Genomic DNA, 11,447 nt, shown 5'->3' with positions numbered 1-11,447 from the left:
ACTCAGGGAACTGAAAGCAAAAGCAAGATTTGTGACTGGGTCACAGAGCGGAGACTGTAGCTTCCCGTATTTTTTAAATGAATAAAATCACATAAATACGAGGGGAGCAAGTTAAGCCTTATAAACGAGGACATGCTGTGATGTAGTCTACAGGTAGACAATGCAGACCAGCCAACTCCAGCATTCAGGGAGCAGGGATGAGTTAGAGATTTAAAACCTGTAATGAACCTCAGAGCTCCATGAAAAATGGTGTCCAGTGAGTGAAGGCAATGAGTGGATGCATGCATATAGAAAACATCACCATAATCAATCAAAGGCATGAAGGTAGCAGCAACAAGTTTTTTCTTTGCGGCAAAAGAAAAACACGACTTGTTTCTGAAAAAGAAACCCAACCTCACCTTCAACTTCTTAACGAGCTGTTGAATGTGAAGCTTAAAGGACACTGAGTCATTGATTATGAAGCCCAGGTATTTATGTGGCACTTATTAAAAGAGCTTTGCTCTTTATTCTAGTTTTCTGAAGTTATGCACTTTATTTGAACGTACACAAGTTTCAGTTTGAGAGGGAGGGGAGTCTTTGCCCCAGGCGGAGGAGTTCAAGTATCTCGGGGTCTTGTTCACGAGTGAGGGGAAAAGGGAGCGGGAGATTGACAGACGGATCGGGGCGGCGTCTGCAGTGATGCGGGCGCTGTACCGGTCTGTCGTGGTGAAGAGAGAGCTGAGCCAGAAGGCAAAGCTCTCAATTTACCGGTCAATCTACGTTCCGACCCTCACCTGTGGTCACGAGCTGTGGGTAGTGACCGAAAGAACGAGATCGCGAATACAAGCGGCCGAAATGGGCTTTCTCCGCAGGGTGTCTGGGCTCAGCCTTAGAGAGAGGGTCAGGAGCTCAGACATCCGGGAGAGGCTCAAAGTAGAGGTGGTTCGGGCATCTGGTTAGGATGCCTCCCGGGCGTCTCCCTGGGGAGGTGTTTCGGGCATGTCCGACTGGGAGGAGACCACGGGGAAGGCCCAGGACACGCTGGCGAGACTATGTCTCTCAGCTGGCCTGGGAGAGCGCCTCGGTATCCTCCCAGAAGAGCTGGTGGAAGTGGCCGGGGAGAGGAGTGTCTGGGCTTCCCTGCTGAGACTGCTGCCCCCGCGACCCGGACCCGGATAAGCGGAAGAAGATGGAAGTTTCAGTTTGATGATCAGTTTCATTACGATCTTTCAGACCTTTGCGTCAAGAATTTTTCTCTAACTGGACTTCTGAAAATGTCAGTTGAAAACCTCTACCCTAAATGCATTAAAGACATGAGCGGTCTCTTCTTCTTTTTCAGGTGGTTTTATTCCCACCAACTCTAAATAAGATCCTGTTATAGAATAGTGATTATGTAGAGCTAAAGACTCATGGGTGGTGAAAGTTTATTAGCAAACATGTTCATTTAAATGTACTCTATTTGAAAGTGTATTTTCCTGTAAATAAGAAGCTTTTGTTTTTTGTTTAATCAAAGTTTTGCCTTCTTCTTCCACAATTGTAGTGATTCAGTATCAGTGCTGTCACACGCTTTACAACGTCTTAAAAAGTCGAGTAAAGGAGTTAAAGTGCGTTTTAGTCAGACAAGAATTACGCTGGTCGGTTTTCTTTTGTCTTTATTATAATTCTGACATTTTTTGTTGCAGAGGAAAATAAATTTGAATCTGAAGTGAAAGCTTGATGAGAACTTCAGGCAGTTTTTTCAATGCAACAACGTTTTTTTCAAAAGGACAATTCATACATGTGATGTGAAAACGCAGCCCTGCTACTGAACTCTCCTCTGGTCCGTTCAGCTGCTGAGACATCCTCAGAAGATAGCTGACCTCATGAACTGAAAGAGAACAGGAGAGCAGAAACACAATGTGTTATATCACCTTTATGTATACAGCATCTGTAGAAAGATGTTTGAGATCATGCACCATGTCCATACATGACTTTATGTTGTCGTTTGTATCTGTACGTATTTGATCAATAAAGAATCAATGATGAATGACACCACCAGGTGATTTTCTTGTCTCATTGCTTGGACAGTATTTGTGTCAAATGTAAACTCACGTGTCTGAAAGAGAAGCTGGCGACCTCGCAGTCACACGGCAAATTGAGTAGTTGCGCCTGAAAACGATCTGAAACAGAAAACAACATTTAGAACGATGATGTTTTGATACGGTCAGTGAGTGCTGTGGAGTCCAGGACCTGGACTTGAGTTGTGAAAACTGGATTCCAAGACAGATAAAGTTGACTCAAGTTCCATCTGTTAACATGGAGGAGGCAGGCTTTAAGACTTATACTGCAGCCAGTCAACAGGGGGAGCTCTAACATCGGACTTCCACCAGGTCCAGTCCATGCTGCGTTCTGAGCAGGACCTCCGGACAGCTGGAGTCATGTGACAGAGGTTTCCCTGCTGTAATCCCTGAATCAAGGATCCTCCCATCCCTCATAAACGTCTTTAGACCATCATTAAATATCTGATGAGGATATTTTGAAATCTTAATAAAAACTAAACTAGTTTGCATTCCCAGGAACTCCCTCTGTGTTTCAACAGCTGTGTAAACTCCACAAACACTGACACGTTCAGCTGAAGGTCTCCAGTTTACAGGGTCACTTTTAAAAGCGGAACACCGGGAGGAGAGACGCATTCCCGGTGGGCTGAGAGAAGACTACTGTTACAAGCTGCTAAATCAAGAGAGTCACAGCTTCTTCTTTTGAAAAGTACACACACATACAAAAAAGATAGAACAAATAAAAACTAATGAAAGAAAGAGAAATCAAGAGAATCACAGATGGAAAACAATGACTGTGAATGGTTTTTTGAAAAAATTTTGAAAAAAAAAATTTTGAAAAAAAAAAAATTTGACAAAAAAATTTGACAAAAAACATTTTTGACCAAAAAACATTTTTGACCTAAAAACATTTTTGACCAAAAAACATTTTTGACCCCAAAACATTTTTGACAAAAAAAAATTTTGACCAAAAAAAATTTTGACCAAAAAAAATTTTTTGACAAAAAAAAATTTGACAAAAAAATTTTTGACAAAAAAAATTTTTTGACAAAAAAAAATTTTTGACTAAATTTTTTTTTTGACAAAATTTTTTTTTTGACAAAAACATTTTTGAAAAAAAAAATACACGTCAGGTTTTCCTGCGGTAATCACTGAATCAAGGATTCTCCTCCTCTCCTCATCCATGTTGTCTTTCTGGTCCTCTGAAAACCTCTGACCTGTTGACTCCAGGCCTGGCTCCGCTCATCATGACTTTGGTTTGTTGTTGTAGTTAAGTGAAATACGATCTGGTGATAACACAGAGTGTTTTATTCTGAAAATTAACCGGATGTTTTCATTTTGTTTTGGTGAAACCTGACTTCCTGTCCCCGCTCCATCTGCTCTGTTGAGATTGATGCGTCGTGCTCCGGCATCCGGCACAAATAGAAGTCTTGAGTATCTGATCCGGAGGACTCCGACCTGCAGGATCAGAGACGCAGCGGGAACGCAACGGAGTGGATCCAGTGGAAGTTAACACATTGACTAGAACAGAAAACTATCTGATCCAAGACCTGAACACTGAGGACTTGAGTTTGAGTGGAACTTTGTTGTTTAATAAAGTTGTCATGAAATACATTGACTGCTGAAAACAGGAAATAATTGGTCTTGTGCGATCTCCCTCTTCCTTTACATCCAGCTCTCTGCTCAGCTGGTGTGTTAAGCTCCTGTTTTCTCTTTTAACAAGATCACATCCTGACAAGACCAACCCTAACACCTCAATAACACCCAAAAGCATTCCTTCATATGAACCATAAGGTACGTGAAACACGGTTACTTTGGTACCTTTCCCAACTTTTGATAGTGGAAACACCAACAACTGCGTACCAGACTGGACCAGACCAGACTGGACCACTTGGTGGAACCCACTTTTACTGTATGCATGTTCCTCAAGTTTCTAGTGTTGAATGAATTCAAAGTTACATTTTGTTTCCATTACCTCTGAGGACATGAAGTTTTGTGAGGACTGCCAAATAGTCGTCATATTCGATCCCGTTCCCAGTTCGATGGTCGCGCCACAAAACTCTGAAGGTTCCATCGTCCAAATTAAACTCTGAATGTCAGAGACAACAAAGGGTAAAATACAATCAGCGATTCAAACCAGACAGACTCAAGAAGTTTGTGTTTAAATATGCTGTGATATTAAAGCTGTGTTACCTCGCTCAGACATAGCCCTCTTCAGCTGGGGCTTGGTGACAGCGGGAGGAGTCCTCTTCTCGTAGCTCTCCACATACTCCCTCCTGACCACGGCCACGTAGTGCTCCATTTTGAAGACCTCCACAGCATCCAGGTCTTCACTCTTATCTGCCTGAAAGTTCTGGTTAAGGAGCTTTAAGGGACTGAAAACTTTCCCCTGAACTAAAAGGTTCCTGGTCCCCCATTGTTGTCTGCGTTTCGACCGCGGGCTGAAGTCCCAGGTAGATTGTGTAAATCAGGTCAGTAAATGCACTACACCACCAGACCAGTAGAGGGCAGTAACACAAAGAGGAATGCCATTCATCACAGATGACACCATAGAAGCAGACGGACAGGCAGGTATCATTATGAGCAACACAACAGTTAGCCTGTTAGCATGAAGAGACTCAGCTGGTCTGTTTTAGATGGAGCTATATTTCATCACAGATGGATTCACTGAATCAACACGTGAGAGGAGATAAGCGCGAGTAGCAAAGACGTTTCAACACGGCTTTAAAATCCTTTTGAACTCAAAAAGCCGTGATCGCAGAGATCGGCCGGTGTTTTGGTTTAAACAGCGACCCTGTTAACTGGAGACTCTCAGCCGGATGCATCCCTCATAAACGTCTTTAGACGATCATTAAATATCTGATGAGGATATTTTGAAATCTTAATAAAAACTAAACTAGTTTACATTCCCAGGAACTCCCTCTGTGTTTCAACAGCTGTGTAAACTCCACAAACACTGACACTTTCAGCTGAAGGTCTCCAGTTTACAGGGTCACTTTTAAAAGCGGAACACCGGGAGGAGAGACGCATTCCCGGTGGGCTGAGAGAAGACTACTGTTACAAGCTGCTAAATCAAGAGAATCACAGCTTCTTCTTTTGAAAAGTACACACACATACAAAAAAGATAGAACAAATAAAAACTAATGAAAGAAAGAGAAATCAAGAGAATCACAGATGGAAAACAATGACTGTGAATGGTTTTTGGAAAACATTTTGAAAAAAAAAGTTTTGAAAAAAAATTTTGACAAAAAAGTTTTTGACAAAAAAAAGTTTTGACAAAAAAACATTTTTGACCAAAAAACATTTTGACAAAAAATTTTGACAAAAAAAAAAATTTGAAAAAAAATTTTTTTGACAAAAAAAATGTTTGACAAAAAAAAATTTTGACAAAGAAATTTTTGACAAAAAAAAAATTTTTGACAAAAAAGAAATTTTTGACCAAAAAAAAAATTTTGACAAAAAAAAAATTTTTGACAAAAAATTGACAAAAAGATTTTTGAAAAAAAAAATAAACATCAGGTTTTCCTGCGGTAATCACTGAATCAAGGATTCTCCTCCTCCTCTCCTCATCCATGTTGTCTTTCTGGTCCTCTGAAAACCTCTGACCTGTTGACTCCAGGCCTGGCTCCGCTCATCATGACGCAGCCGGAACGTAACCCGGAGCGGACCCAGTGGAAGTTAACACATTGACTAGAATAGAAACCTATCAGAGACGTTGATGTGACGGACCATTTGGAGAGACCTGAACACTGAGGACTTGAGTCTGAGTAGAACTTTTGTTGTAAAAGAAAGTTGTCATGAAATTGGTGGCTGGTAAGCTGTGAAAACAGGAAAAAAAATTGAAAAAAAAATTCGAAAAACAAATTTTGAAAAAAAATTGAAAACAAATTTGAAAAAAAAAATTGACAAAAAAAAAATGAAAAAAAAAATTGACAAAAAAAAATTGACCAAAAAATTTTTTGACAAAAAATTTTTTGACAAAAAAAATGTTAACAAAAAAATTTTGACAAAAAAATGTTGGCAAAAAAATTGATAACATTTTTTGAAAAAAAAATACACATCACAGATGTGTGTGATGTTATTGTGGACGGCGGGCGGAATAAAAACACTGCGGTTAATCTACCAATCAGACACGTACAGCATTGCAGGCCCCGCCCCCTGAAAGTCCCGGGACCTTTGAAAAGTACTACCCCCCTAGCAGGGGCTTTTTAGGGGGGAGATTATCTACCCCTGAACTGCCCATCCTTACTGCACATGTCTTTTATCTCTTGCGTGGTAACTTCTTCCACAACAGAAATGGAGGACTGCAACGTCTCGTTCCAAGTCAGACATAAATCATCTAAATTAAAGGGACAGCACTCAGTGGAGCGTGAGAATGCAAAGGATACATCCACAAGAGCCACAAGGAGGCGGGCTGTCCTCAGAGTCACGGCTAAAAAGGGGAAAAGGATGTGATTATCAGAGGACAAAATTACAGTTTTATTAGAATCAAGGAAGACTACGAACACCAACATACATTTCCCCCGAACAGAATATCCACCGGCATTCAGCTTAACAACAACGTCTTCAGGAGTCAGCACCTGTTGGGAACACAAGTTAGAACACAACAAGGAACAACCAGAGAAACCTAAATATTTACATGAGCTCTTTTACGAATCAGTTCCAGTCAGTTCAATCTTTCTAAACCCTCACGAGGAGACCGCAGAGGTTCAAAACCATGGGCTCAGTTTTGAGTCTCAATGACTCTGAAGTTCAAGTGTTTGGAATCACTTCAGTGGATCACTTTGATCTGCCATGAAACACGCTGTAAAGGCTGCAATGTGGAGCCAAAGCATCAGATCTAAATATCCCTTCTTCAGGAGCTTGTTTTTGTCACTGATCCTTACAGAGAGGAAACTTTTGAAAGAGTAAGTTGCTGTTTGAAGGACCAGGAACAGCCATCACATGACAGACCTGTCTGATTGAGGAAGAGTAGGAAAGCACCTCCTGTACTTTATGATGTTTTCAAAGATTACCCGGGACTTCCACCAGATCTGTGTCCGGTCCGTCTCCAATCAGCTGCCAGAGATGCAGCCGGAACGCAACGGAGTGGATCCAGTGGAAGTTAACACATTGACTAGAATAGAAACCTATCAGATGCGGTGCTGTGATGGATCGGAGATGGACCGGACACAGATCTGGTGGAATTTGTCCGTTAGAGTCCATAAGTACCAACGAGGCCTTTAAAAAAGAAACTGTGAGAAGCTTCCTGAAGAAGCTGAATACTGTGGCCAAAACTTCTACAAATTGAGAAACCTCCACACTGTTTTTAAAACCTGTCTGAAGTACCTCAGGTCGACTGTCCTCCTGTGAAAACAGACAAAAAGGAAAGCGTCAGTTTCTTAATGTGCCGCTCTTCTAACTCTTCAGTCCTTACAAAGAGTCGGTTTCTTACTGATATGCACATCTCATCTGGGAACGAGTTGCACTGCAGATCCTCGGGCCAGGAAACGCCAAAACTCCTCATCAGCCCCTCGCAGCCTTGCTTGGCTCTCTGACAGAAGGACCTGCAGGGCTTCTGCACTTCCCCCGCCACACACTTGGGGGCGTACACTGTACACACGAAGAGGCGGATGTCTGTGGAGCACATGGCTTGCACAAAGGAGTTGAAGAAGGACATCTTCATCATGGCGTCTCTTTGACTCACGTGTCCCAGCAGATTTGGGGTGATGGTCAGGTTGTAGGACAGGCCCTGACACATGGGTATGGTGATGGGCTCGCAGATCCCCCCGTTGCTGCCCACGCCGTACTGGAACAAGACACAAGTGTTATTATCTATAGTATTAAAGAAGTCGAGTGAAAGAGGGTCTACTCACGTGTTCACAGGTCTCCGTGGTAAACTTTTCACATTTGAGAGCTTCAGGCCACTGGAACCCGAAACTGTTCATCAGAGTTTCACAGCCGGAGCGCGCCTGCTCACAGAGCGTCCTGCAGGGAGGTTGAGGTCTTCCTGACACACACTCAGGAGTGTACACAGAGCACAGGAAAGGCTTCAGGTGGGGGGAGCACTCCACTTGCACAAGTGGTGCGTACGTTTGAGCCTGAATGTCGGCATCTCTCTGAGAGGTGTGGCCGAGCAGGTTGGGAAAGACCGTCTCGGTGTACGGCAGGCCTTGGCAGAGCTGGAGGGTGATCTTCTGACATCTTCCAGGAGGCACTGTCGGCAAAACGAAGGCTGGTCTCTAAAAAGAACACAAACAGGAATCAGGGACTTCTGCAGAAACGGCGTCTCTAGCTAGCTTAACTTAGCTGAAACTTTAAGGCAGTCATTTTCCCTCAAACTATGTGACAGGAAGGGCGGATGAGGAGCCCGAGCGCCATGAGCATCCCTTATGTTACAATGTTACAATGTCATTTAGCAGACGCTTTTATCCAAAGCGACGTACATACGAGAACAAGAACAACACAAGCAAAGATCTAGACAAGAGGAAACAAGATCAGTAAGAGGAACAAAGTGCTTCAGGTCCATTTGGGTGCAGGTACTGCCAAGCAGTGTAAAGGCAATGCACAAAGTAAATAAGGAACATCTACAATGAAGCAACCAAACCATTTAAGACCTTCATTATCATCATCAACAATTAATATCACCACAATAATGACCAAAGTACCAAGTGCTGGGTCACTCCAGACCTGAACACAGAGTCCCAGAGTAGAGCAGGACAGTGTGAGTCAACTGTAGCTGGAAGACATGATCTGCCCCTGGGGACAACAGTGGAGAACAGTCTAGCTAAGTGCATAGTGCTTCCTACAGAGCTGGGTCTTTAGCTGTCTTAGGAAAGTAGAGAGGGACTCTGCAGATCGAATGGAGTTGGCCAATTCATTCCACCATTTAGGGACAACAGAAGAGAAGAGTCCAGCTAGTGATTTTGAGGCCTTGTGTGCTGGAAGCACTAGGTGCTTTTCAGAGGCTGAGCGTAGTGGGCGAGAAGGGCAGTAGACCTGGATGAGGGGTTCCAGGTAAACTGGAGCGGTTTTGGTTCCTGCTTTGTAAGTCATGATTAGAGTTTTGTATCTGATGCGAGCTGCAACTGGAAGCCAGTGTAGCTTATACCTCTTTTAGACCAACGTGAACCGGGTTGTATTTCTGGGCTGGTGCTCGCGCTGGTTTGGAGCTGGTTGAACTCACAAACCAACACGGTTTGTTTTTCCGCCCGCTCGGGCCGGTGGAAGAGGCAGGTCATGACGTCAGATATACGTGACCGAACTTTCCCTCACGACTACAACGATGGCGGACAACGGCAGCTTGTCTCCTCGGCTGACCACTGCTTTGCCTTGGAATCCATTAGTCTCTTTGATTCGTTCGCTGCAGGGCGATGGTGGAAACACGATTGGTTTGTGTTTCTGATCACGGCAACCCCGCCCCTCGCCCCTGACGTAAGCGGTTCGCGGTTCTAGACCAGCAAAGAGTTGGAGCCGCTCTGGAACCGGTTTTCACTCGCAGTCGAAGCATGAAAAACTGGTTCTCAATTGAGCACCGGCTCCAAACCGGCCCTGAAACTGCCTCGGTCGAAGAGGAGTATTATGGGCTTCTGTGTTAAGAGCAAGTGCATCAAGTGCTGGTTCACTCAATGACAGCTGGAGAGTCCGCCATCTGGTTTGAACTGGTGCACAAAGAATTACAGGATATGAAAGGGGCCTTTGAAAGGGGACAGGAAAAGGTTGAGACCCAGCTGGTACTTGTAGGCTCCACTGGCTCCCTGTTAAGTACCGCATCTCCTATTAGCTCCTCCCCTCACTTACAAATCCCTGCACGCCCTCGCCCCCCAACACCTGGATGACCTCCTCCACCAACACACTCCATCCCGGAACCTACAGTCCTCAGACCTGGGTCTCCTCTCCATCCCCTGGACTAAGCTGCAGACTTTCGGAGACAGGGCCTTCAGTGTGGCGGCCCCTAATCTTTGGAACTCTCTCCCTCCATACATCAGAGCACCCCAACCCTGGACAGTTTTAAAAAAGCAGTCAAAACACACCTTTTCCTCAAGGCCTTTCCCCGTTAGATGTCCCAACCTACCCCCCAGACCCCCTACCTGACCCTGTGAAGAGACCTTAGGTTTCTTGAAAGGCGCTATATAAATACAAGTTATTATTAGGCTGATAAGATCCTGTCACCATGTTTGAGCCGTGTTACAAAGCATGGTAGTGTATGCTGACTTGGAGCAAAGCTCAGAGGATGACTTGGGGTTGCACCTTGAGCATGATGGGAGATAATCCCCATCAGATGTTGTAGTGACCCTGCAACATACCTTGTTATAAATGCAATGGGCTGTGATCAAAGCATGTCAGGTAATAATCATGTATCAACACCTGTCCCCCTTCATGTAAGAGTCAGAAGACCGGGACTCACCCGTACGCAGGACTCAGTGTTGAAGTTTTCACACCTGAGAGCTTCAGGCCACTGGAACCCAAACTTGGTCATCAGGGGTTCGCAGCCGGAGCGCGCCTGCTCACAGAGCGTGCTGCAGGCAGAGCGAGGCTGCCCCCTCTCACACTCAGGAGCGTAGACCGAGCACAGGAAAGGCTTCAGCTGAGGGGAGCACCCCACTCTTACGAGAGGGTAAAACTGATGGAGGCCCAAGCCTGCATCCTCCTGACGCCTGTCACCAAGACTGTTGGGCATGATAGTCTCGGTGTAGTCGAGGTCTTGGCAGAGAGGGATGGTGATCCGCTCGCATGTTGGACCTGCTTGACTTCCTTGACCCGCTTGAGCACCACGGTTGTCTTGACCCGCTTGAGCACCACGGTTGTCTTGACCCGCTTGAGTACCACGGTTGTCTTGACCCGCTTGAGCACCACGGTTATCATGACCCTGAAACATATTTAAGGGATGTCAGATTAGCCATCAACAAATGCCCCCCCAAATATGAACTGCACGGTGACAAACCTCCCAGTTCCCCCCTCCCCAGAGTACCTTTACTTCCTGAAGTCGCTCTATTAAACCATAATTTAACATTTCACCACTCAGTTCTTTAACATTGCTTGGATTGTACAAAGCAGGATCTCAAATATGAAGCCAATGTAAGCTGCCTCCTGCCTGCATTCTTTCTAATCACCAGCAGGGGGCAGCAGCTCCACTGGTTACAACAGCAACTGATTGTACAGAAGTCATGAAGAAAATGTAATACTCATAATACTTTTTATTGTCCTTTAACGCTTTTATTTATTTATTATTTATTTATATATTTAATTTAATTAATTAATTTGAATTTATTTATTTGACTATGTATTATTTTATTATCTTTTTTATTTATTATTTGAATGTTTTTAATCTTTCTTTTTATTTCCTGTGATGTGATGTTGTCTTCTACTTAAACCCTTTTTATTGTCCTTTAATGCTTTTACTTTATTTTTGTTTTATTCAATTCATTAATTTGAATCTTTTTATTTTATAAA

General features: G+C 43.8%; 1 protein-coding gene across 1 annotated transcript; it reads right to left on the bottom strand.

Annotated features, from left to right (window-relative positions):
- Positions 1-1,614: 1,614 nt before the first annotated feature.
- On the bottom strand, positions 1,615-10,863 carry LOC117808693 (the record flags this gene model as incomplete). Its single annotated transcript, XM_034678378.1, has 10 exons — positions 1,615-1,846; positions 2,071-2,138; positions 3,991-4,104; positions 4,209-4,359; positions 6,404-6,447; positions 6,532-6,595; positions 7,344-7,361; positions 7,450-7,803; positions 7,871-8,236; positions 10,402-10,863. Coding segments are annotated over 10 exons (1,665 nt in total), but the record flags the coding sequence as incomplete, so codon positions are not given.
- Positions 10,864-11,447: the final 584 nt, after the last annotated feature.

Source organism: Notolabrus celidotus, unplaced genomic scaffold (genome assembly GCF_009762535.1).
Source record: "Notolabrus celidotus isolate fNotCel1 unplaced genomic scaffold, fNotCel1.pri scaffold_140_arrow_ctg1, whole genome shotgun sequence".
Taxonomy (NCBI): Eukaryota; Metazoa; Chordata; class Actinopteri; order Labriformes; family Labridae; genus Notolabrus; species Notolabrus celidotus.
This window is presented reverse-complemented; position numbering and strand designations above follow the sequence as displayed.